We start from the raw sequence: 26,957 nt of genomic DNA, 5'->3' as shown, positions 1-26,957 counted from the left end.
GACCACCACCACATCCTTCTTTCTAAACTGGATAGAGATGGATTTGATGAATAGACTATTAGTTGTATAAGAAATTGTTTGAGTGGTAACCTCTGGAGGGTAGTGGTCAATGGTTCGGAGTCTTCATGGAGATAAGTGACAAGTGGTGTCCCTCAGGGATCCACATTGGGACTGATGTTATTTAATATCTTCATTAATGACAGACACAAAGGGATGGAGTGCACCCTGGGCAAATTTGTAGATGGCATCAAGCTGAGTGGTGCAGAGGACATTCCTGAAGGTCTGGATACCATCCAGAGGGACCTGGACAAACTCAAGAAGTGAGCCCATGGGAATCTCATGGGGTTTAACAACACCAAGTTCAAGGGGATGTTGGTGGGTAAGAGGCTGGATATGACATAGCAGTGTGCACTTGCAGCCAGGAAAGTCAGATGTGTTCTGGGCTGCACCAAAAGCAGCGTGGGCAGCAGGGTGAGGGATGGGGTTCTGCCTCTCTTTTTCTCTCTGGTGAGACCCCAATTGCAGTGCTGCATCCAGCTTTGGGGTCCCCAGCACTGGAAGGACATGGACCTGTTGGAGCAAGTCCAGSACGGGGACACCAAGATGACCAGAGAGCTGGAGCACTTTTCCTATGAGGAAAAGCTGAGAGGGTTATGTTTGTTCAGCCTGGAAAAGAGGAGGCTTTGGGATGATCTACTTGCTGACTCCCAGTACCTGAAAGAAGCCTACAAGAAAGATGGAGAGAGACTGTTTACAAGATCATGTAGTAACAGAACAAGGTGGGGGGGAATGGCTTCCAACTGAGAATGGGTTTAGATTATATATTGGAAGAAATTCTTTGCTGTGAGGGTGGTGAGGGACTGGCACAGGTTGCCCAATGAAGCTGTAGATGCCCCAACCCTGGAATTGTTCCAGGCTAGGTTGGAATGACTGTGTTTGGTTTATAAGGATTATTATGAGTTGTAAGCTTCTGAGAGGATCAATTATCTGTTACTATTTCCCTCTCTCTAGTAACATGAGTTAGTTTGGAATAGGAGCAATAATAAAAGTTCTGCGTGCCACTTTTATCATTAGCTTCTCAGTCTTGTAAAAACRTAAGCAAACTCATATGTAACAAAAAGCTTTACTTTTTTCTGGCTTAAAAAAGCTTAGGTGTCTGCATATGAACAGCAGAAGTGTTCTCTTACCCCTAGAGGGTGTGCCTGTACATCTTGTGTGCTAAGTGCATGTTTTGGTTTTTAAGGCTAAAACTGCTTCTGTTTTGGTGAAAAGCATGTAGCCTGAAAAAGCATCTTGAAACTTGAGGACCGGGGAAAAGGGAAGGGAAGGAAGGGGAAATACTTTCTCAGTGTTTGCAAAGTGCTACAATTCATCTATGTAATGATGATTTCCTGCCTGATGGTTAGAATGTTGTGATGAAATATTTGTATTCTAGTAAGGGTTTTAACAAAACCTAACTGCGTTGAAAATAAATTTAATGACACTTTGAAACTGGGAGTAAAATGTGAGAATTTTTGTGTTTATGCTGATGAGAGTCATTATCTTCATAGCTGGAAGGAGCATCTTGCTATGTGAGATGCTAGAGAAGGAAGGGTAGAACGGGAAGTGAAAGCTTGGAAGAATGTTGAGCATTGGTAAAAATATATTTGTCTAAAATCTCCTTCAGAATAGTTGTATACTGCATAGATCCTAATAGTAGCAGGAAAATGTCATCTCAGAATTCTGTATCTTGTATACAGAGCGTCAAATTTTGTAGAGTTGTCTTCTTCATGGTTGTCTGTAGGGATGCCTTTCTATCACGTTTGGTACAAGATTACAGCTATTCAGTTGTATCAGGCATTCACAGCAGTTCTATGTAGATCTTGTTCTCTGTCTCTTCCCCATGATACAGTAGTCACTTAGATTCCAGTATCTGGTGCACCAGCAAATGTTGGCAAAGTAGGAACCTGACAGTTTTAGTGGGATTTGTACTGTATCTAGATAATGACCATCCTTTTTAGTCAGCTCCAAGTTCTGTTTTGGGTCTGTGCTATTAATATGGTGCAATTTCTGATAGTTTCCCCTAGGGGAAATTACAATTCAGCACCTTTTGATATGCATAAAATTATCTGTTACTGTTTGTGATACATTTATAACTCTCAAATCTCCTTTGCCTTCTGTGGCATACGATTGCATGCTCCTTGTAGTTTGATYCATATATAGTAGAGCATGAACTAACTGCTCTGGGGCAAGCACAAGCTTTTGCCCCACCCTGCTTAGGTTCAGGAAAGTCTGATCACGTTGTAACTTTGAAGTGGTTTAATAATTTAGCTGTGGGTGAGGTTAATTTATATCCCCTTACTTTGCAAAGGAAGTTGCTTTCATGTAAAAATAATCTTGTCATACAATGTATTCTGTTAGTGTCTTAATTTAGAGAGCTAAACCAGTTATTACAGTGTGAATTTTTTTACTATCTCTTCCACAAGATCAGCTTGTCCTTTCAGGTAGTCAGACGTGCATCTTAGACTTCTAGTTATGAGAATTGGAAATGACAAGAGAATTTAATCCCTTATCCTAAAGCAAGTTTTTCACAATCACCTCTATTAGCAAATCTGATTTAAATTGTTGTTGTTATTGTTGTTAGCCCTTTATTAATGGAAGCATAGGTAATGCTTCTTTACGTGTGCCTTAAGAGAGACTAGCAGCAGCTTTGGGAAGAGATTTACAGGGCTTAGCTGTGGGAAATAGATGGGGGAGGGAATTTAGTATGGCATAGACTGGGGAAAAAAGTATTAAGCTAAAGACAGCAGCCAGGCTCATGTAAGAGAATGGTATTGGTGTTACTGGGGAGCTGTCTGCTACATTTGCATTGTCTTCTGTATTTTGTTTTAACCTTTATAGAATTTGTAATAATAGTTGTTTGTGTACCTTGAAATTTATAGATTGTATTTTGTCCTAATGTGATTTTTGTGTTATTTTCTTGTGTGTTGTCTTTCACCACAAAGAAGATGTCCAAATAAACTGTTATATAGCAGGTGCAAATACGACCTCTTCAGCAGTAGATGACTGARGTGTCACTTTGGTCAGAATGTATTGCCAGGTGTCACACTGCTTCTACATACTAGATTTAACAAGTATAAAGGAAAAAGGCACATTTTGCTTATATATAAATCTAATTGTGAGTTGTTGGTGAGGGCTTGGGCTGGTGAACTCAGCATTTGTAGCATTTAGAAGTTTACAGGTAGGTCCTTTGACAAGCTTTTACCTGAAAAAAATAAAACCAAAATAAAAGTATTTGTTTGGCTTTTTGTTGCTTTTTAGCTGCACTGATAATATTTTAATAATGTATTTTAGGTTTGGTTTAGACATGTAGGAGAGATTAGTAATCAATAGAATTTGTATTTAAAAACAACTGGTAACTTATAGAGGTACTGTGGACTTTCTAGCTAATCATCCTGGTTTTGTTTTTGTACAAAAAGATTTTCCTCTGGTAGTTCATAAACTAAAATAAACTTCAAGTTAAATGTCTGTCAAAACTGCTGTTTTTTCCATTTGCTTCTACTGAAGATTTTCTGGAGTCTGCACACTAAACAGAACAATAAGTTGACTACTACATTCCTATTTAACCAGTGGAAACACAAAGTCACTAATACGCAAATTTAACTTACAGCTGAGTGACGGAACAAAACAAGGACCTGCAACATTGAGAGACCTAAATGACAATACAATACGCATTTTATGGAAAGTGTCTTAATGAGTTGTTAAGAAATTTTTGTTATGGACACAGAACACTTCATTTATTGCAGAAATAATTCATTCCTGTGTTTCTCTGCTGCAGGAACTCATTATACAATGACAAATGGAGGAAATATCAACAGTTCAACACATTTACTGGACCTTCTGGATGAGCCAATTCCTGGAGTAGGAACATACGATGACTTCCATACCATTGACTGGGTTCGAGAGAAGTGCAAAGACAGAGAACGGCACAGACGGGTACTTGAGATAAATAAGAGTACTTGGAAAATATGTGTGATTGGATGTTGGAGTTAAGGTCTGATCTAGTAACATGTACAAATATATGCATGTTCTTTACATTTGTAGCTGGTTACCTCAGGTAGGACTACTTGAATACTGTTAAAAAAGCACTGCTTCATTGATCCCTGCAGTCCTGCAACATTATTATAGCTTGTAGAGGAAGCAGTAATTTAAAGGAGTGGGAATAGGCCCCTATCATCCCCTATCATCAAATAACATTTTTACGGTACTGCCTTTTTTTGCATGTTAGTATGTTTAAGGTTATTCTCCAGTACTATATTTTGTAATAGTAAATACTGAGTTTGGTGGTACTTGTATGGAAAAGTGAAGACTGATGTATATTGCTTTTATACTGGCACAAGTGTGTCTGTGCCACTGCAATGTGATGCTGTGGTTGTTTGGATTATTCTCGTCTCTAAACCACTTATATCAGTGTATATGTAGTTTAAAAAAAAAAGCAGTCTCACTATGTATGGTAACTATCCTCTCTTCTATCACAGAACTTGCTTTTCTCTTCTCTAGTGATTTCTTCAGAAGACCTTCAAAGTTCAGGCTATTTAACTTTGTCAGTGTACTCTGTAAGGAGTTCTTTCATGAAACAGACTCAAATTGTGTTAGTCAGTAACATGCTAGATACTGTCATTCATGTAATAAACTTGTTTGATATTGTTTTAGGCAGAAATATGCTATTTAGAGCCTTACTGCCAAACTTCCGGGATGCTTACGTTAATTAACCTTAAAACCGGAACAGATTTAGAAATATGATTTTTCCTTAAATTTTTCACTGAACAAAATGAACMGTTAACAAGTAATTATAATAGTATGGACATACGAGAGGAGAGTTCCTTCACATAAACACTATAACATTATTCTGCTGTCCTTGGAAACTTTGTAAAAGCAAGTGTAGGACGTGTGTGCTGATTTACTTTTGCTTGGTAAAAAAAAAGCCAGCCTTACAGCACTTTAAAAGCCAAAATACCCACAATTGCACTCTCTAGTGCATTTTTAAGGAAAAGAGATCTGTGGACAATAAGAATAGAATCTCATAATCCTCTGTGAACATGTACCTTGTTTGGATGCTTTTAATGAGAAGTAAGGTGTTTCCATATAGTACTTAATGTCATAATTCAATGTCTAAGCAGCAATTAATACAAGGCCATCTTTACACTGATATGTAGGTTATGGCTAATGGATGTGCCATTGGATAGAATGCTGGGCCTGACCAAATCCTGGCAAGGCAGATCACATTTGGACATGGATAACTTAAAGTCTCACAGCTGTTGCTCATTTTCATGCCCRAGACCAGAAAAGTCAAGCAAGATAGTTCAGATTTCATAATCACAGAACTAACGTGAAATTTATAAATATACTCTGAATGACAGGAAACAGACTGGCCATGTAATCAAAGATGTAAAAAGAAGGGGGTGATATTTTTTTCAGGATTTCCTTGTCTAGTATTGTGCTTTCTTTGCTTGTTGTTTTTCTTTGCTTGGTTTGATTTGGTTTTGCTGTTTGCTGCACATACTTTCTCATTTTACAGGATGAAAAAATTATTAGAATACAATGTAATTGCATAATGAAGGTTTAATCATAAAACTAGTTAAGCACATATTACAGCTAAGTGCACAAGGTAAATAAGGATAAAATAAGAATAGCAACTTAAGCAGTACAGTAATTTTAAGTGTCATTACTTGTAGTTGTCTAGAAGTATTATAGGGTAGTTATCCACTTTTTTATTTTATTTTACTTTTATGTTTTTTTTAGTCTGAAGATGTTTCTATTTTAAGTAGAGTTTTGGAAATGTGAATCATATGTAATCGCTTATTATTAGTATGCAACGGTTCATTTGATGCTCAAAAAATGTAATAGGAGACAAATAATGCTACAGTTCATGTTTTAGATGTGTGTCATAGAAAGTGCTAATTCATCCTAATAATGCATTTTCTGGATTTTAGTTCTTTAAATTAAGCAAATACATGTTTCTCTGTCAGTTGTTTGATGTCTGAATAGCTAAGCTGATTTATCTATGTAAAGCACTAAATACAAGCAGAACACTTGTGGTTTCAACAGAGGGTGTATTTGCCTGCAGCTTGCATCATGCAGTTTGTATGTCATACTTCCTTTTTTTCTGTTATTCATATTACAGAAATACATGCAACTCTGCATAACCGTTTCTCTTTGCAGATTAACAGCAAGAAGAAAGAATCAGCATGGGAGATGACAAAAAGTTTGTACGATGCATGGTCAGGATGGCTGGTAGTCACACTAACTGGTTTGGCATCAGGTAAATTAGAGCACAAAGGATTCTTGTCTTAAATTTGTCAGCAAGTGTATTTACTATGTTCTTCCCTTATGGAATTGTAGTAGTAGACTCAACCAGCTCTAAGCCTAGTCAGTGTTAGCCACCAGCCTGAGTAAGAGCTGGTTCTGTCTTCTACTGTAATTCCATAAGAGAAGGTTGACTATCTTGATATACAGGCCTCTTGAGGTGAGGGAACCAAAATCCTCCCAGAATTTAGAGACAATTTCTCAAGAGTTTTTTGAATTCTCACYTGTTAAACTATCAATGCTCTTTAATCCTGTGATTTCTTGTGAAAGTGTTGATTGTAAAAGTAGTTCTGGTAGATGTGTAGTTTTGGTAAGCACACTTCCTTGTAAAGCATATGTTTATGCATGAGTGCAGTCTAGCTATATGTTTTTGTCATACCCTTACAGAGATTGTTCCACAGAAAATATTGACTTTACAGGTAGAGTTTGTTGACCTATACTTCGATTCTCTCCTCGTAAAGTATTTTAGAATGAACTTTACATCTAAAACCATCCAATTATTTGTGGTCCCACTGTCAGCCAGTACTGCTGCTTTCTGTCAGTATAGTTTAAAGTGACCAACCGCTGTAGGAAGGAAAAGTCACAAACTTAGTGCACAGGTTTTTTTTAAAAAATAAATATTTCAAACAGACATTTTAGATTAAGTGTTAAGGAGATTAGTTGTGCAATAAAGCTTTTCCTATTAAAAAGTATGGTAACAGTATAATTACTGCTTAGGTAGATGTATAATTACTCACAAACCACATGTAAATTAATATATATATGCAAAGCTTGTAGCATCTTTATATACTTCTGGATGCACAAACCAGGAGTGTATAATTACTGGAATTTGTTTCTAATAATTTCAGTGGGAACATGCAGTGTAGTGTTTTCAACCCCCTAAGCTGCTGTTTATTAAAAGTCCTTTATTGTGTTTCTGAGCAACAAAGTGAGCAAATTCTTGAGTGTTGCTAGGTCTTGAGTGTTGCTACGTTTTTCAGTTTCAGATGCCTGCTAGTATGTCTTGTATGTCTAGTGGGTCTTAAATGGTAGAACCCTGAGTTGAGTCACAAGTAGATTTTATGTTTATGTGTTTTAATTAATTTGGTTAACATTTTGTTTTACTGAAATACCGCTTTTGACTTGACAACTCATGGGTTAGAATCCTTTTCCACGTTTAAAATGGGTAGATTCTGTCTCTTCAGGCTCAGTAAAGGCTCCATCACAATAAAGGCTCCAGGCTCCATCACCATAAAGTAATAGTTCTGTTTTGTATTCTTAACTCCTTGCTTTCAATGGACTGGTGGAGAACTGTGGCATAGGGAAAAAAAATAAGCAAGAAAAAAAAAGTCTAATTTAACTTGGGAAATATATAAAGTAGTCAGTTCTTCAGCAAATACTAGTCTTACAATAATGAGAGCAGGATGTAATCCTGGAAATCAGTATTATATTAATTGTCTATTTGGTTTTCTGTAATCACAGTTTACATTGGTTAATACAAGCAGATTTCTTCATTTTAGCTGTGTGTGTTATTTCTGTTTACCAGAACATTAATAGAAAACTGTTTCTACAGGGGCATTGGCAGGATTAATTGACATAGCTGCTGACTGGATGACTGACTTAAAGGAAGGCATTTGTCTTAGTGCTTTGTGGTTTAACCATGAACAGTGTTGTTGGGGTTCAAATGAGACCACATTTGAAGAGAGAGATAAATGTCCACAGTGGAAAACATGGGCRGAACTAATAATTGGGCAAGCAGAAGTGAGTATTTGATGGTTTTGTTCAACAGCTTGACTGCTGAATATGGGAAGAAAATAATGGTCTTAAGGTTAGGGTTCTAAACATGGGTTTGGGTTGTGCTGTCTGTGCCATTTTTCAGTTTTTGAATTAAGTAATAAATTGTAGTGTAATAAATGTGTATTTCATGAACTGCAAGGGGCCTTGGAGTATTGTGAATGTAAAGAAGTTATGAGAGTATAGAACTGTTATTTAACACAAGAATTTATATTCTTGATCATAGCTGTATGTAAATTAAATACATTTGTGGGTTTCTCTGATAACTACTAAGAATGGATTTATTTTTTCTACCACTTTTTTTTTTTTTAATAAGAAAGATTTACTCGGTATTCACTAGATTGTAGCTGCTAATAGCTATTAAAAAGATACCTGTTCCATATTTATTTTTTATTTTTAAGATGAAGTGTTAGAACACTTTCTACCCTTTATAACCTGGTCTGTTCTAATTTGCAACTGTCATAACTTTATGCTTTTCAAACAAAACTCTCTCTCTTGACTTGGCAATAGTTGTTGTACTTCAAAATGTGTGTATAAATCTACTTGCAGCAAGAGTACTTCTGGATTATTTTAAGTAGTGATTTTGCTCCTACGTCAAATTTATTTTGACTTTTTGTTTTTGCTTTTAGGGTCCAGGATCATACATAATGAACTACATAATGTACATTTTCTGGGCATTGAGCTTTGCCTTCTTAGCAGTTTCTCTGGTGAAGATATTTGCTCCCTACGCCTGTGGCTCAGGGATACCTGAGGTGAGGTCTAACTAACATATCTGTATTGTAGGCGTTTCATATCAATGTGTAGATTACTGTTACCTTACTGGGTCAAGGGGATGGGAAGAGGGAGCACCTTGTGCCTTTGAAGAAATGTATTAATATAAGCATTCAAATTGAATGCTAATTATTTCAGAGCAAATGCTCCAAATTTGAAAGAATCTCCCCGGTTAGTATATTTTGCTTTTGTCAGGACCACATTTTAAGGAAGCATTTGGCTTTGTATACTTCTGAAGAGTGATTTCCAAACCTTCCCTAATCCACACTTTCCCTATGGTGATAAGTGTGCAGTGATTCATTGACACAATACGGGTCCTTTGATAGAGCAGTCATTCTTTTGTTGCAATGGCCTTAGTTGCCTTAACTAGCACAAAACAACACAGTATAAAATATGTAATATCCTCAAAAACTCCTTGTTTACAATTGCTGTCTGCTACTATCCCCAGAATGGAAGAGAAAAATCCAAAGTCAAATAAATTCTGATCAGTCTCACTTCCTCAGTTTTTCTGGGAATTTTTTTTTTATCCTGCCTCTCTGTAAGCCTGAAGTAGTTCTGTGCTATTATTCCAGAAGAGATTTCATTTTCAATTGGTTTCCAAATTGAGCTGTCTTTACTTTATAGACACAGCTGCCTAGTGTTTTATGTACATCCTATTTATGGACATGTTGTCCTATGATAACTGTATTAATTTCCTATACATGGACATATTTTCCAGGCTAATATAGCCTTGTTAAGCATAGTAATAACTTTGGCAAGTGGCACATCTTTTCTGATGGAGATAGACTAATGTTTTACATCATTATGTGAAGAAATGTACTAATGTACTGTTAATTTTTATGTAGTGATGGTAAAACATAAAGAGAAAACAGGGGTAATATTGGTCCAAATGGGATATCGCTACAATAGATGACCTTGAGCTTGTTTTTTACAGGTTTGTTTTTTCTTCAGAAGTTTTCTCCTTTCACGTTATAATTTACCTGATAAACTAATGAATCCAATCTTAGAAGCTGCTGCAAATTAATTTCCTACTAAATGTAATTGATAATGTTGTTTTATGTTATTGTCCAGTGTTTCAGAGTAAGTTGCGAATGGAAAGCCTCTGGCAAGCAGATRAGCAATCTGAATGATACGTGTTTTAAAGTGTGATAAAATAAGTAATTTGAAAAGGCTGGCTTTGAAGTTCTGCTGTTAWAATTACAGAATTAGTTATTTTCAGAAAATAGAAGAATGCAGTAACAGACTGTTTTTTTATTTCTTTCAGATAAAAACTATTTTGAGCGGCTTTATCATCAGAGGTTACTTGGGGAAGTGGACTTTGATGATAAAAACAATTACTTTAGTCTTGGCTGTTGCATCAGGGCTGAGTTTAGGAAAAGAGGGCCCTTTGGTACATGTTGCCTGCTGCTGTGGGAATATTTTTTCCTACCTCTTTCCAAAATACAGTACAAATGAAGCTAAAAAAAGAGAGGTAAGTTCTTGAAAAAGCATTTCTAGAATGTATTGAATATCTGTGTATTTACACTGATTTCTTTAAAAGGTGGTATTTGTTCTCTTGGACAGTGTTTAGTAATTAACAATGGTTATTTATTATGTTAAAACAATGTATTGTCTCTAGCATTCTCAAAGRTAAATTTCCATGTCAGAGTCAGTTTGTATTTCTTCCACCTCCGAGACCATTTGATTTTTTTAAGTTCTCTCTGTGCTTGTCTCTACATTTTGGTAATTGATGAGTGTCTTCAATTGTGAGGACAGCGCAGTACTCTGAACCCAGGAACAAAGTGTTCTTGGTGATAACAGCGTTTCTGCCCTGTTTCAGTTCGGTGTTGTTAGTGAGAGTGTGATGGGTTCGACTTGGTACTGGCCAAGCAGTTCTGTCACTGCCCTTTGTTGGCAGGACAGCCAGAGACAGTAAGATGAAAAGCTCAGAGGTCAGGATAAGGACTGGGAAATTCTTCACCAGTTACCATTATAGGCCAAATAGCCTAGACTTGAGGAAAGTTACTTGACTGCCAGTAGTGGGGTAGGATAGTAAGAACTGAAAACAAAACTAAATACGCCTTGCTCCTKCTGTTCTTCAAAGGCTCGGCTTTGCTTCTAACTCTTCAATGCCCAAGTGGCACAAGAGCATACTTTGTTTCTGCTGCCTCTTACTYTTGATACTCTTTCTTTTCCAGGTTTTGTCAGCTGCATCAGCAGCAGGAGTTTCTGTAGCCTTTGGTGCCCCAATTGGTGGCGTCCTTTTCAGTCTGGAGGAGGTATGTCAAGAGATGGCACTAAAGGATAAATGTTTTAAAAAATCTCTCCTAGTTTAAATAATCTCAGATTCCTTTAAGCTATGAAGTCTTTCGTAAGAAGGAAATTATTTTTGAGTGCATATTTCAAAGCCAAGAGTCCCATTACCAGCCAACTCCTAAAGATATGGGGGTCTTTTTGAATGAATGAATTCTGCTTTACTTTATTCTCAGTTATTTTATTCTGGAGAAGGGCTAGGTCTGTTAATAATTACAGTTGATGTACAGATAGACACACAGCAGCTTTTCAGTCTAAGAGTTTATTCTGAAACAAAAAAGAAATAGGACTCTTATTTTTCATTTTTGAAAAGGCTTTAGAAATTCCTGGACAGTGTTTTTTGAGGCAAGGTTTTAAACATTACTTAAAGTTTCAGGTAGTAAACACAATTGAATACGATAATTATTAAAGGGGAAATTATGCTATAAAACTTACCTCCAAAGCAACTAAATTCTCTTCTCCAAGGAATAGTTTATGTTAAATTAATTTTAATTACTCATTTTGGAAATATATAAAATTGTTTCTTCTATCATTGGCATCTTTAAAGGCAATTAAAACCCTGAAATCTCAGAATTGAAAAGGAGGGAAAATATTCTTTCATGTATAATTTTGTTATATTCTCAAGGGATTTTGAGAAATTCCTTTGTTGCCAAAAAAATGCTGAAGAAAACTCTTGAAATTCAAATCAGGCTGTGTAGGGCTTAAGAATGAAATTGCATGTTCTGCTTTGAGGCCTGTTCATTTTTTTTTGTTTGTTTGTTTTACTGATACTTAAACATAACAGATCTGTGAGAAACCTTTCAACATAGGTTGAAAGGAGATGAAAGTGTTAGCAGGAAATCTGAGAGTGCAGCTAGTAAACACCCTGGTTCACATGAAGGCTAAAAAGAGACACAAACAGAGCAGCTTCTAAGGCCTAAATCACAGTGCATCATTTCCTAATAGTCTTAAAACAGCAGTGGTTTCAACATTGCTATAGCATTGACTTTAAATCTGATATTAGTTACAGACCTTTCTAAAAATGTAGAGTCTGCTGGAGTACCAGTGCTCCAAGTGATAGGAATAATACTGATAATCTAAGAGTGCTTTCTTAATCTTATACCATATGAGCAACAATACTCTAACGCATGCATAAACCTATCTTTCCAGGTTTTTTATTGAATCATTAATAATTCTCATGTATTGTCTTTTGCAGGTCAGTTACTATTTCCCACTGAAAACTTTATGGAGATCGTTTTTTGCTGCTTTAGTAGCTGCATTTGTTTTAAGGTCCATCAATCCTTTTGGTAATAGCCGCCTAGTTCTTTTTTATGTGGAATATCATACTCCCTGGTACCTTTTTGAACTGCTTCCTTTTATTCTTCTGGGAGTATTTGGTGGGCTCTGGGGAGCGTTTTTCATCCGAGCAAATATTGCATGGTGTCGTCGACGCAAATCTACAAAATTTGGGAAGTATCCTGTCCTGGAAGTTATTATTGTTGCAGCAATAACAGCTGTCATTGCATTTCCTAATCCCTATACAAGACTAAACACCAGTGAGCTTATTAAGGAGCTTTTCACAGACTGTGGGCCACTAGAATCCTCATCGCTCTGTGACTACAGAAATGATATGAATGCAAGCAAAATAGTAGATGATATTCCTGACCGTCCAGCAGGCACTGGAGTCTATTCAGCTATATGGCAGTTGTGTTTAGCGCTCATATTTAAAATAATCATGACAGTCTTCACCTTTGGTATCAAGGTAAGTGTGAATACAGTAGCTATGTCATCTGCTGTGGTAATTTAATTTTTGCCTTTCTCATTTTCTGCTTATTATCAGTAGTTACTGTGTCTAAATGCTGATCAACAGGTGGGAAGGGGTTACAGTTCTGCCTCAGAACTGGCTGGTATGCAGCTGCACTACCAAAGAAGTGGAAATTTGTATCCATATAATAATCCCTGCTTGTTACAAAGATGACCCATGTGCCACAGAACAAAACTTTTCTTCTGTAGTATAATTTGAGCTTGCTCAAAAGCAACCCCCWGAGAATAAAGCTGAGAAGAAGTACTTAGCTTTTTTCCCGTGCTACTTCTCTGGGAAGATTTCTCTCCACTTTGTGATTGTGATTCAGAGCCTTATGCAAACAAATGGAACTGTAAAATCATAATTACAGTTAGATTTGTAACATTTTCCACATAGGATGGAGAGAGGAGAAGAAGCTAGTCCATAAAAAAGTTACATAACTGAAGGACCAGAAGCGATCGGGATGCGATTTCCACATGGAGGCTGAATTTCTGGGGCATGGTGCTGTAGCATGCTAGGATCTGAGGCAGTTTCCAAGATTGATTTAGTTTCTTTTTGTTTTGGAAATATGGTATTTTTTCAGGGTACTGTTGTACTGTTCACCAAGAAAGAGTTGAACTCATGAAAAAAAATTGATTTTAGCAGTTAGAAAGGGGCTTAGATGCATAGTTAATTGTGGGAAATAACAGTAGTGGCATAAATGCACAATTTGAATACTAGATTAAAATGATGGCATTGATTATTACCTCTCAACACTGAAATATTAAGTAATTCAGTGTGGGAGTGAAGGATTATTAAACTTCTCAACACCCATGCTGCTGTCTTTCTAACACAAAGTTTGCTGCATTTGTTTTTCCTTAGTTTGTTGGTTAGAAATAAGCTTTGCAACCACAAATACAGGCTAAATGTAACAGTAATAATAATTATAAGTTATGTTTGCTTTTCCTTGGTCTGTTGCTTAGAAATGATCTTTGCAGCCATAAATGTAGGCAAAGTATAATAATACTGACAACAACAGCAATTCTGAAATACATTTCTGTACCACTTATTGAATACCACACCAAAAATCTATTGTCTGGAATTGCACAATACTTACATTTAACAGCTCTACAATACAAGAAAAATTACGTTATGTGTCCTGTTACACCAGGAGTGCAATTTTTAATGATGTTATTTTGACAAGATGGGTTGAGGTGCATTTAGACAAAGTAAAAATTCTACTCTTTATTTGTACTCACTTCTGTACTTCAGTCACAGTATAAAATATTACGATGTTAACTACTGCTGTGAGGAGAAGCAGCAGGGATTTACAGTGTAATGCGACATTTAGGTACCAGTATATGTTTTGAAAAGAAGATAAGCTTTGTAAGCAGAAGAACAGATACACAACAGTTACTTTATATGAAGCTGCTGATAAAAACAACTTTGCAATAATACTTTGCTAAGCCATGGTTGTGTGACAAGGCTGTATGGCCTTCTCAGGTTTTAGTTAGTAGCAGAAGAACATTTGAAGTAATGTTTAAGTAATGTTAAAATGACAGTAGGAGCTTCTTTTTTTTTCAACCTAATGCATTACCTACTATTTGCAGTGGAGATTATCTTCTCTTTTCCTCTCAGTGTATTTAGCATTCTGTATACACTCATTTGTATAGAAACAGCAATAATAGTGTTTTGAAAATCACTATTTGGTTGGCCATCTGATTTATAGCACTGTCAGGAAGCAGTTTAGGTAGACAGTCCTAAGTTGCAGTCCAGCAGTAAGTGAATGATGACTCTGAGGAACATGAAGGAATAAGGGAGACAGGAAATTTTAAGGAACTCTTTTCAGTACTAGTAAACAGCTCACACTGGATGTGTACCTGATAACAGTTGTGCTGTTGGCATGAGAGTCTAGTTCATGGTCGTGTATTGGTGATAGGTTTTCTCTTAAATTCAGTAAGATATAAATAAACACACTCATGAAATGGTTTTGGCTAATCAGGTCAATCAGAGATAGCAATAGCATTCTGTTAAGTTCTACTAACCTTCCAAGGTCACTTCATGTAGTTTTAACCTGACAGGTTGAGCATTTGCATCCCTTTTGGGTGGAAAAAAAAAATCACTTGTTAAGCATGACAGCAGTTCTGTTTTTGTTGCAGGTTCCATCTGGGTTGTTCATACCAAGTATGGCAATTGGAGCAATAGCAGGAAGGATTGTAGGAATTGCAGTGGAGCAGCTGGCTTACTACCATCATGACTGGTTCATTTTCAAGGAGTGGTGTGAAGTTGGAGCTGACTGTATTACACCTGGTCTCTATGCCATGGTTGGAGCTGCTGCATGCTTAGGTAAATAAAATAAAACAAATAAGTATTTGATTACTTCATATATCAAAATAATTATTAAAAAATGAAAATAGTTAAAAACTTACGCAATTTTGGAAGACCTATTTATATGGACTTCCCTCCAGAATAATACATTCATGTCTTTACACAAGACCCTCAGATCCTTGTGATCTTAGGAATAATGTGAAATCTAAATTGATGAGTAATAGAAATTATTAAGTAGTAGTGTTTGCTTTCTCTTTTTGGTATTAAGAGATGTCATTACTACATTGGTTAGAAAAATCAGTTTCTTGAAATGTATGAAGTAGAGCATTTACAGTGTCAAGAACAGTTAAAATTATTAGAAAGAAGTGGTGTGATCAGCTGCCACATCTACATGAATTTCAAAAATTGTTCTTGAAATTCATAATCCAAACAAAACTTCTATCAGTCTGTAAGGTATTTTTAACAAATGTAATTGTTGAAAATCAGTGTAGTGAAAAGAGTCTTAAGTTGGGCACCTAAACTTGGAGAGGTTTTTTGAAAGTTTTGTCTTGTCCTTGTTTATAACTTGATTGCCTTAGAAATGAAACTTAAAAGCTGCTAGTACAGATTGTGCAAAAAGTAGAAAACTAAAAGTGCATTTCGGTAATCAGATAAACTAGGGATGCAAATTTAGGTTTTGGAGAGGTTGTTTTTTAATTGTTCAACTTGAATCACTCTAGAACGTATTGAAAGATGGYTCCTATTCTTCTGTTGAATGACGATAAGTCATCAGAAAACTCAGCAGAAAAAAACCCATCTTAAATAGCAACAAAAGAGAAATACGATCCCTGTCTTCTCCTGTAGTCCAAGAAAGAGATTTCTTTTCATCAGCTCGTAATTCTGTTTGGCTTTTATGATTAAGCAACAGCATTAAATTCCCAGTCGTTTGAACAACCTAGCTGTTGATTTGCTACCTGTGACTTCTTTGCATTAGTTCCATTCTTTTTACAAATTCTTATCTTACTGGATTTCCTTGCATTTCACAATGCTTTTCAGCCTGTGGTATGGAGATGTACACAGTTTCATTCTTAGTTTACATTAAATAACTGCACATTTTCCAATTACATTTATTACCTCCCTTTATATGAATTTTTGCTAAAACTCTTTTTCACTTCTGTAAGTTTTGTGTTCATTTTCCCTGTCTGCTTCTGTTGTTATGATAAGAGGATGTTTCTCAGATGACCTTTCATGCCAAAAATGACGTTTCTCCTTCCTTCTCAACAGGAAGGCAGAAAATTCTAAAATCATGATTATCATGATTATCTGATACACTAATGTTACCGGCTACCATTTTCCTTGCAGGTGGTGTGACAAGGATGACTGTGTCCCTGGTAGTAATTGTCTTTGAGCTAACAGGAGGGCTGGAATATATTGTGCCCCTAATGGCTGCAGTCATGACCAGTAAGTGGGTAGGAGATGCCTTYGGGAGGGAAGGCATCTATGAAGCACACATCCGACTGAATGGATATCCTTTCTTGGATGCAAAGGAAGAATTTACTCACACAACTCTGGCTGCTGATGTGATGAGACCTCGGAGAAGCGACCCACCTTTAGCAGTTCTGACGCAAGATAATATGACGGTCGAAGACATAGAAAACTTGATCAATGAAACCAGCTATAATGGTTTTCCTGTTATTATGTCAAAAGAATCGCAGCGTCTGGTGGGCTTTGCTCTGAGAAGAGATTTAACTATTGCAATAGGTAATTAACTTTCAGTATTATGTTAGTATGTGTGCCAATTCAAATTGTTTTATATTATTTTATATTTAAAATAGAATTTATTCTGTGTGTTTGTAGCCTTCAGATTTATTTAAGTATATAATATATCTTCAATAGCAGGCTCTGAAATGAAGAAAATGCACATCTCTCTTGTAAAAACAAAAGTTGTCATCCTCAAGTAGGTCAAGATATTATCTCTATCTGGTATTTTTAGTTTTTTGAGACTTTTGATAGTATCTCATTTCCTCAAGTGATACTACACTAACATTCTTCAAAATAGTGTAATTCTCATTTTAGACCAGCAGTAGTCTGTGAGAATAAAATTACTGTCCAAGTAATTTTAAAATGTATATAATACGTCTTTCTGACAGTACATTATTTACTGTTGTTATAACAACTAAGGTTGTATTATGGAGAGATAAGTGCAATATTAATTATTTTAGGTTTCTGGTTTTTTCACTGTTTGTGTAATGGGAAGTTTGTCCCTGGGCGCATGAGCACATAAACCCTGTTTGGTCCCTTTCTTTCTGTGTGATACTTGTGACCATGCTWTGTGCACTGGCAGGAAAAATTCTGTGGATTTTGAGGCTACTTTCATAATCAAATGAAAAACCACATTGTTATGTAAGAGAGTGCATGAAATCAATGGTGGAAGTTGCATCTTAAACTACTTTTTTATTTTATAYGTATCTCTGTAACAAAGACACTTGAGAAAGGGACAAAAAATCTTTTGAAACTTTTTGAAAACATGCCTAGAGAATATAACACTGTTTACCTCAGTCAAATTTTTGCCTATGGTCTTACTACTGTGAGTACCAAGCTATTATGTAGGATTTATATGAATGTCCAAAACGTGGAAACTATCACTGACCTGATTCTGGTTTAAGTTTGCATTTACTTGAGTAAATGGGAGAATACAAAACATTCTTCTAAGAATACTTTCACAGCTAAGACTCATTTCAGCTGCTGAGATTATACAGAGGAAGCTGCTTTTTCTTGGGTTGTGTCTGGCTTATAAGAGAGTCATTGTGCCCTGGCTGCCAGCAGGGCCAGCTGTGTCCTGGGGTGAATCAGGCACACCATTGGCAGCCAGGTGAGGGAGGGGATTGTCCTGCTCTGCTCTGACCTGGGGTGGCCTCACCTTGAGTCCTGTGGGCACTTTTGGTTGCCAGATTGTCAAAAGGGTTATAAAGCTATTAGGGATCGTCCAAAGGAGGGCTACAAGGGTGTTGAAGAGCCTTGAGGGGAAGCCATATGAGGAGCGCTGAGGTCACTTCTGTTCAGCCAGGAAAAGAGGATGAGGGAAGACCTCTTTGCAGTTACAGCTTCCTCTTGAGGAAAAGAGGACAGGCAGACACTGATCTCTCTCTGGTAATCAGGGACAGGACCTAAGGGAATGGTCTGAAGTTTTTCTGGGGAGGTTTAGGTTGGGTATCAGGAAAAGGTTCTTCACCCAGAAGGTGGTTGGGCACTGGAACAGGCCAACCAAGCACCAAGCAGAGACAGAGTTCAAGAAGCAATTGGACAAGACTCTTAGGCAGATGGTGTGATTCTTGAAGCTCTCCTGTGCAGAGTCAGTAGTTGGGCTTCATGATCCTTCCAGCTCAGGATATTCTRTGATTCTGTGATGGTGTGAAATAGTTGAGGATGTGAGGGGGACTGCTGTTGTGACCTAGGTTATGAATATATGAAGGGGAGGAGGATCCAGTCCTCAAAAAAGCAAAAGAAATCCATTTTAAAACAGGAAGACAACATTTTTAGAGTGATCAGAAATTACCTCTTTGATTACGAATTAGTAGTAGTTACAACCCTTGGAATCATGACAGGGAGCTGTCAATTGAGACTGGCTTTTCTCTGTCAGTGTCTTCTGCAGCTGTCTATGTGCTTCCTGCATGTTATTTTTTAAGCCTTTCCACCTGTTTATAGTAAATAAAAGTTATTTATTAGGTAATTACTAAAGCTGAATGGTAGATGGCTTTTGTGACTTCTGCACAACCACTTCTTTGGGATAAAGCAGTGACTATGGAAATGTATGAAAGTGTCTGATAGGGTTGGTTGAACTGTCTGTCTGCACTAACATCTTACTCCAGGATTGTAAATTCTTCCTCCTCTGCTGTTTTTCTCCCTTCCCTGTCTTTCTTAAAGAAAGTGCTAGAAAGAAGCAGGAAGGGATTGTTGGCAGTTCCAGGGTATGTTTTGCCCAGCATACYCCATCGCTTCCAGCCGAAAGCCCTCGACCTTTGAAGCTCAGAAGCATACTTGATATGAGCCCTTTCACCGTGACAGACCACACACCAATGGAAATAGTGGTGGATATTTTCCGGAAGCTGGGTCTGAGGCAGTGCCTTGTAACACACAATGGGTGAGTAAAGTGGTAGCAATGCTGTTCATTTTGTTAGATACAGTAATTTTCACTTCCAGGATCAGAAGATTTGAACCGGGATATATACCAGGATCATGGTATTTGAACCCTTAAGTTTGGTATTGCAACTGAGGACCCCAGCTGTTCATTAAGAGCATGCTGTGCTGTAGCACCTCTGAAATTCTTACACCTCCCTTGTATTCCAAGTAAGCAATCGGATGGTTTTAGTAACTTTATAATCTTCTGGTAAAAATTTGCGGCCATTCAGCAAGCTTGGTCTGTGCAACTTGCTTGTGGAGGAGACACGTCTCCCAGAAATTTAGTCTTGCATGATGCACAGTCTAAGGCCTGTGTTTTCTCTCGTCTGTGTAATGGCAACATTCAGTGTGTCAGCAGCTACTGAACATCTAAAAATACTGTGTTCATAAACAGTAAAGGAGAAAATTATCCAGTCAGTATCTCTTCTTCTGGAGTCTAGGATGGCGATTACCACCAAGCTTTTGTTTTTTTGGAATACTAACTGCTAAACTGCTGCTAGTTCTGGAACTTCAATCTGCAACTTTTGTTTCTACAATTTGAAATACTTCAGGAAATTAATTTTAATTATTAATTTTTAATGTTTAGAATGTTTGTGAATGAGACTGTGATTATCTACTAAATAAATCAGGCTCCGGCATGCAAACCAAATGTTCGTTGTAATTGTCTCTTACCTAAACTGGTCCTTGTTTTCTAACATGATCTTTTTCTGTGCAGCTGTTCCTTTAACATTCTGCTTTCCTGTATCTCTTGCATTAAACACTTGACATGCAACATTGCAGCTCCTACCATAGTATCTTGCTTTCCCTTTAGCATGTCTTTTAAGGAACCTGGGGAGTGAAATGTTGTATATGTCTATACACATGTTTAGGATTGATCAGTGTCCTTGAGATGAGAAATCTGAAATAAGACTGGGACTTTCTTAGTTTTTCTGTGAGAAAAAAGACTGCTGCTCTATGTGGCAAATATTTAAATATTGCATTGGTTTCCAAGTTTATTTCTTTCAGATGTATTTTAAAACATTTATTTTAACGGTTTACCTTTTTTTTTCAATGCATCTCTGTATGGAATGGCAAGTAGTTTCCAGAAGCTTTCTCTGGTAGGGAAAAGACATCATGATCTGACACTTAAAAGTTAGTGCAGGCATGCAGTTATTCTTGTTTTGGGGAGGAAATTGGAATTGATACAACTTCACTGAAAAGTATTTACTATGATAATTTTTTCTTAGTTTCTGTTTTGATTGAGAGCTCAAACATTGACATTGGTGATAAAAGCTTCTCTAAAGATAAAGTTTGATCATGCAAAGCTATGTCAAGCTCTATTATATTTTTAACTATTTTATCATAAAGTAACAGGAAGTATGGATGGCTTTAGTATTTATTTTATCCTACTTAAATTTAAAGATTTGTGGTGTTCTACAAGCACACTGTTCATTACTAGAAGAGCAGACCATAAATACTAGTCCAGATGATATTTAGCCATGACATGTATATAGCCTAGTGGATGTCAAGGACTACTTTATATTTTGGCTGTTAAATTTTCTGCAAACTGAATGTACCTTTTTAAAGACACACAGGAACATACTGGTTCCAGCCCAGATGGGATTGTGCAGAAATTGGTGCAGATGACAGAGAGAAAACTGAGCCTCTTTCTGCCAAATTTGTACCACATTATCCATTCCAGGAGTTGCTCTTGATTTGTATTGTCGTGAACCAGAAATTTGTCTGAATTTGTCTGTTTCTAAGGACAGCAGATATCCCAGCTCTGTAGGGCAGCTTCAAACCTCAATTGCTTGTGATGCTTGTGTATGACTTTACACAGTATTTACTTAGTTCATCAACTGTGGCTTGTTACAATGTGAATAATTATCTGTATGTGTGAGGAGAAATAACTATTAAACAAAGGAAATACAAAGTAGATTTTAGTTTCAGTGCCTTTAAAACCCAAAAATATGTGAATTTGGGTAGAAGGGATAGAGTTTGCTACCCTGATGTGTATCTGATACAAGAAACATACCACTCTGGGGTGGTTGAAGAGCCAATTTTGTTCAACATTTTGGGAGAAAAAGGAAAAAAGCAAAAGGGTACTGACTTTCAAATAAATTTTCATTTAATTATCTCATTTGCTTTCCTGCAACCATTCTATTTCTTTCTTTTTTTTTTTTTTTTTTTTTTTCTCTAATACTTTTACATTATGATTAAAACTTTTTTTTAATTTGATTTCACACACAGTTATTAGCATAACATAATCTGTTTCAGGATTGTCTTGGGGATCATCACAAAGAAGAACATATTAGAGCATCTCGAGCAACTAAAGCAGCACGTCGAACCCTTGGTGATTAGATATATCAGATCTCATAATTAGACACATTAGAAGTCAGGAAGCATGAAACTTGTGAACTGTTCAGGGCTTTTATGACATCAGCTGAACAATGAAATCTTCCTATGCTCAAAATCTGTATTAAACCATAAAACAACATGTGCAAAATCCTTTTGTAGAAATGAAGCTGTAAATGTGAACATACTGTTAATCACAACATTAAAGCAAAGTAAACTAGACTTTCTGGTACTTGTGTTGTTAAGATCACACAGATCTGCTGGTTGATCTGCTGAATTCCCCAGGTGGGAAGGCATGCAGCTAGGAGTACTTTTTCCCTGCCAAATTTAGATTTTCATATATGCCAATTTCTTTTTCTGACCTGGACAGCTTTAAATAGCTGTTAAATAGCAAGGCATCACATCTTTTGAGAAGCAAAGACAAGCATGTTTTAATTGTATCATTAGATCTTCCCTGTAATCCCTCTTTATCAACATGATTTTAAAAATTTCTTATTTTTTAGTAAAGTCCTGGGATTTTATGTAAAGTCCTGTGATTCTGCCGCTGTTACCTACAGCAGCGTACAGAATGTGCAGTGATACCCTTAGCCACCAAGTGGCCCGCTACTATGTTGACTGCTGACTTCAGAATCTAGATATGATTTTAACCATTATGTTGTGAACTAACCCCTTAGATAGGTGGTAGACTTTGTCTTAATTGGGACATGGGTTGCTAGTTTCATGTCTACTAAACATCCCCACCATGTTTAGCTGCTTAAGTGCAAAACATGCTAATTATGTTCTCATTTTATGCTAATATTTCACAAGTATTTCATGCATCCTTTAATAAGACAAACTGAAATGTACTAACCAGAATAAAACAAGGGCAGCAGCTCATTTATTCTGCTCTTTGCTTCTCTTGTGATATTATCCTTTCAGACAGTCTCACTCTATTTGATGTTTCACAGTTACAGTTATAAAAGACCCTGTCATAAGAGCACAGTATCTAAGTTGAAAAATTAAAATTATCTTTTACTATTCATAGTTAACTTTTTTCTGATGCCATGGACTCCAAAAACTAATTAACTATTATTTACTTTACAAAAGTTTCATGGCCAGTACCATGTGCTCCTATGCATACATTCAACCTGAGACAGTGTGTAAGACTGGAAGGATCTTTCTGGTTTAAAAAAGGAGGGAAGGGGAGTGTGATTGGCTTGATTTGGAGCCATCAAGCAGTACATCACTTCTGATGGCTAGTTTGGAACATGCCTCCCTTGCGAAATGAGATCAATATCACTTCTTTTTCATACCTCTCTTTTCTTTGTCCCTCTTTGTTACTTTTTTGTTGGCATATGCTAATCAAAATTTGATTTTTGTAGAAGCAAAAAGTTAAATAAAAATTGTAATGGGCTCTACTTGTATGACTTGTATTTCATTAAAATGGACTACAGCTGTCAGAGACCATCTGAAACAGTGTCTCAGCATTGCTGTGTTTTATCAAACTGGTGGTTCCTCAACATTTTGATAAATAAAATGTTTCTGTTTAAATAAGAAAATCAGGCTGTTTACTTTTGCTCTATTCCTGTCAACAAAAAGGACTTGGCTACAGATTTGTTCTGCTTCATTATTTTCCTGCTTGGATTAATATCAGTCTTCCATTTATCCTTTTCAGGCGCCTCCTTGGCATTATAACAAAAAAAGATATCCTCCGTCATATGGCCCAGACGGCAAACCAAGACCCCGCCTCCATAATGTTCAACTGAAACCCATAGCTGAGGAGAGAGAGGAAACGGAAGAGGAGGTTCATTTGTTGAATAGCACAACACTTTAGTCTGGGGAATACTTGTAAAATCAGAGACGAGAGCTGGGTTTTTGTGTAACAGTGCTGCTGGCAATCAGGAGTCAGTCTGGGGGAGCATGTGGCGATGAGGAAGGCTGATGGGAGTGTGGGAAGGGAGAGCTGCTGTCGTGCACTGGATGCGTCCTGAGATATCAGGTCTGCCATGATAGTGCAGTGGGTGAGCCGTGCAGTGGTGCCATTCTCCAGCCCCAGCCTGGTACTTCAGCATTGAAGAGATGTGTTATTAATCCCTGTTTCTGGAGGGATCGTTCTGAATTGAGCCATCTTGTGAAGACTGAAAGGTCTTGCCCTTCTTATCATTGAAAACTGTTGTGTTAACTCATGAAACGTATTAACTATTACACGTCACATTTCTACATTCCAGAAGAGCTTTATTTCTCTCTCTCCTGAGCCGTAACAAAGCCTCTTTAAAATTGGTGTGCCCTTTTGAAGCAGTTGTTTCTCATATTGAGATGTACTGTGAGTTACTGAGGTGTGATCACAAGAAGGGAGGTTTTTCTTGTGCCATTCAATGTCTAAGTTTGTAAATCATGAAATGATTGGGGTAGTGCAGATCCACTGCAACAAAACCAGATTGAACAGGTAATACCTTGCCAGAACCATGTGAGACTTCTCTCAACCTGTGTGCTGTCATGATAAGAGAAAACTAAAACCAGGTGAAACTAGTATTTCAAAGAAAAATACTGGTTTTGCTGCAGAAAGTATCAATAATGTGACCTGGTCTTATGCAATTTTTGTATTATTGAAAACACTATAATATATACCAATGTTGTGCAGTATAAGGAAAAATACTGCTATTCTACTAGTTTAAGAGCTGGAACAATTCTGTATACGTGTATCTGGTAAAAATGCATGCTACAACACTGGAGATCTTTTTTTTCCCCCTGTGAAGTTGAAGAATGATCATTTTTATTTTTTCTTCTCCACAAAAGATGTTCCACTTGCTGACAAGGTAGAAAGAAATGTAACTCATAATTTGCACTAAATGTATATTATTTTTCTTGAAGTTTTACCATTCTTTATTTATATTTGTATGAATTTAAAAATCTATTAAATATGAATCAGCTAATATCTCACATAACTAATTACCTTTTTAATGTGATTTTATAGAATAATTTATAATCCTCTGCAACTAATGGAGGATTAGCAAATGTTTACAACTAGATGAAGGGTTTCAAGAAAATGGCTTCTTTATGATCCAACATACATTCAAGATCATTTTCAAATGTAACTTTCACTGCCGTTACTTTGGATTTCCTTTTTTCTTTACTAGCAGATAACTGGAACAGTAAGGTTTTGTTTTTAAAAAAAACTGCGGGGTTTTAAAAGTAATAGAAGAAAGCAACTATTAGACTGCTTTTGACTCCTTTTTTCTTTTGTCTCACATACATAGAGGTGCAAATTATATGTAGTCACACCGGAGCAGCAGGGCAGAATTGAATCCAGTACTTGAAACTTTGGCTGGACTTCAAAATTTGGCAGCAACTGAATACACACACTCAAAGGTGAACTGACAAATCCCTAACTTCTTTACAGTAGATTGTTTTGTTTCCTATTCATTTTATCAGACCACCACATGTGCATGCAGAGGAAAAATGGCAAAATGCTATAAGCCTAAACTAAGGAGAAAAAAAATTAAGAAATCTGGCTGACAAAAATCATGTTTTGTAATGTGGGGTTCAATAAAATTTCTTTCTTTTAACAATTATGCTCACAAGACTACAAAAATGGCAAAAAAATAAACACTGAAAGTCTAACATAATAATTTAAATATCTCTAAGGCATTCATCACAGTTACCTCAAACATCTTTATTCAAAGTATTCAGTATGATTTTATCTCAAATACAATTAACACAATGAACCAAAATTCTTGTACTTTTGACAAGCTGCACAATTACTGGCTGTGCTTAAGTAAGTGCACTGTTAAATTTTAACTGATTTTTCCTAGTAAAAAACTGCCGTCTACATTTTATCATCTCATATCTAGCAGCAACTGGAACCAGTAGAAAGTGGAATGTGCTAGGGAGATCACAGTGATCAGGCCCTGTATTAAAAAATGTTTGGTACTGAAACAGGGAATTAGGCTATATGAAAATGGGAGCATGGCAGCAATCAGCTGTACTCTTCCACATGAAGTTAGTGCTAGTGGTTAAGAATTTGCTCTGTTACATTGCATAAGCTTGAAGAAGAGGAAGCTTCATAAAGAGCAGGATTTGGCCCATTTACAGAAAACTGCTCTGGAAGTTGTCTGTGCCACTGATTCCCGTTGTCTGATTTTTTTTTTTCTATAGTGGAAGAATACAAACTCACTACATGTACAAAAATCAGTTTGAAATCTGATGCTATTGTAAAACACTGCTGTGTGTACTGTATTAACTTGCACCTAATTCTGCAGTCTGCACTGTCTGAATTTAAATACAGTTCACACTGCTGCTGAGTTTCATAATTTCTGTGTGGATCCTGAGTGCTGCATATAAATTGTGCATCTCTGTTTACTCCTCTTAACCTGCTAAGCTTTCCCTGTTGGCATTTAAAATGTCTTCTGGTAAACATACAGTAGAGGTTCTGGTAATGAAGTATGTGTGCCTGTACTGTGCAACAAAAAATTTCTAACATGAAACTTGCAGCGCCTTACTCAAGTTACTAATTTGAGAAAAAAAAAGTGATGGATGGGAGGGGGAAAGTGTCAGCATTTTTTTTATTTTTTAAATCATTCATATACTGGTTCATGAAGAATGCATTCTTTGTTAATCTGTGATGTTGCCTAGAGCTGTATTTAATATTGATCTTAATGTTTTTATTTATAATAGTGTGGTAGAACTGTATATCATTACAGTAAAAATTCTCATTACTGTGATGATTTAATCAAACATTAAAAACTTCTGTATGACCATTTATTGTTCTGTCATGTTTTCACAAACGATATTTGTGTTGATTTTTGCAGTTATTTTCCCTGAGAAAATTAACAGCTAAGAATTTTATGTACAAAACTAGTACAAAGATTTGATGAAAAGAATGGATTTTAGGAGATGCAGTATATGCATTGCCTGACATTTGGCTACAAATCAGTAGCTACCCCTACCAAACAAGTCAGCCTTAAGTGGGGCATTTTTGTTTTAATTATAGAATAGTTGGCTTTCTGATTTAAAAGTTAAAAGTGGACAATCCTTCCATTGTCTAAACTGTTCATGATGTGTATTTCACAGAATAACTTGGGTTGGAAAGGAACTTAAAGATGTTCTACTCTTAAGCCTCTTGTGATGGGCAGGGACACCTTCCTCTAGACCTAGCTTTGCTCAGCTCCCTCCATTAAACACTTCCAGAGATGGGGCATGTACCACCCTTCTGAGC

General features: G+C 36.6%; 1 protein-coding gene across 5 annotated transcripts in view; it reads left to right on the top strand.

Moving 5' to 3' along the window:
- CLCN3 (chloride voltage-gated channel 3) overlaps window positions 1-26,516 on the top strand; it is a 62,477-nt gene extending 35,961 nt beyond the window's left edge. For 3 of the 5 annotated variants that reach the window (XM_057378280.1, XM_057378281.1, XM_057378282.1), the window contains 12 exons: window positions 3,818-3,975; window positions 6,202-6,301; window positions 7,898-8,085; window positions 8,748-8,870; window positions 10,154-10,360; window positions 11,067-11,147; window positions 12,377-12,922; window positions 15,103-15,289; window positions 16,613-17,011; window positions 19,175-19,391; window positions 21,686-21,761; window positions 23,418-26,516. In XM_057378280.1, the coding sequence (XP_057234263.1) occupies window positions 3,818-3,975; window positions 6,202-6,301; window positions 7,898-8,085; window positions 8,748-8,870; window positions 10,154-10,360; window positions 11,067-11,147; window positions 12,377-12,922; window positions 15,103-15,289; window positions 16,613-17,011; window positions 19,175-19,391; window positions 21,686-21,761; window positions 23,418-23,576 (2,441 nt within the window). In that variant the 3' untranslated portion in view covers window positions 23,577-26,516. The remainder of the gene's footprint in view (window positions 1-3,817; window positions 3,976-6,201; window positions 6,302-7,897; window positions 8,086-8,747; window positions 8,871-10,153; window positions 10,361-11,066; window positions 11,148-12,376; window positions 12,923-15,102; window positions 15,290-16,612; window positions 17,012-19,174; window positions 19,392-21,685; window positions 21,762-23,417) is intronic. The other 2 variants (XM_057378283.1, XM_057378284.1) reach the window with 1 other exon arrangement.
- The last annotated feature ends 441 nt before the right edge of the window (window positions 26,517-26,957 follow it).

This window comes from Malurus melanocephalus, unplaced genomic scaffold (genome assembly GCF_030028575.1).
Source record: "Malurus melanocephalus ecotype Western Australia unplaced genomic scaffold, MMel_1.1 scaffold_352, whole genome shotgun sequence".
In the NCBI taxonomy this organism is placed as follows: domain Eukaryota; kingdom Metazoa; phylum Chordata; class Aves; order Passeriformes; family Maluridae; genus Malurus; species Malurus melanocephalus.
Note: the sequence above shows the minus strand (reverse complement) of the source record. Positions and strands in the feature narration are given on the sequence as shown.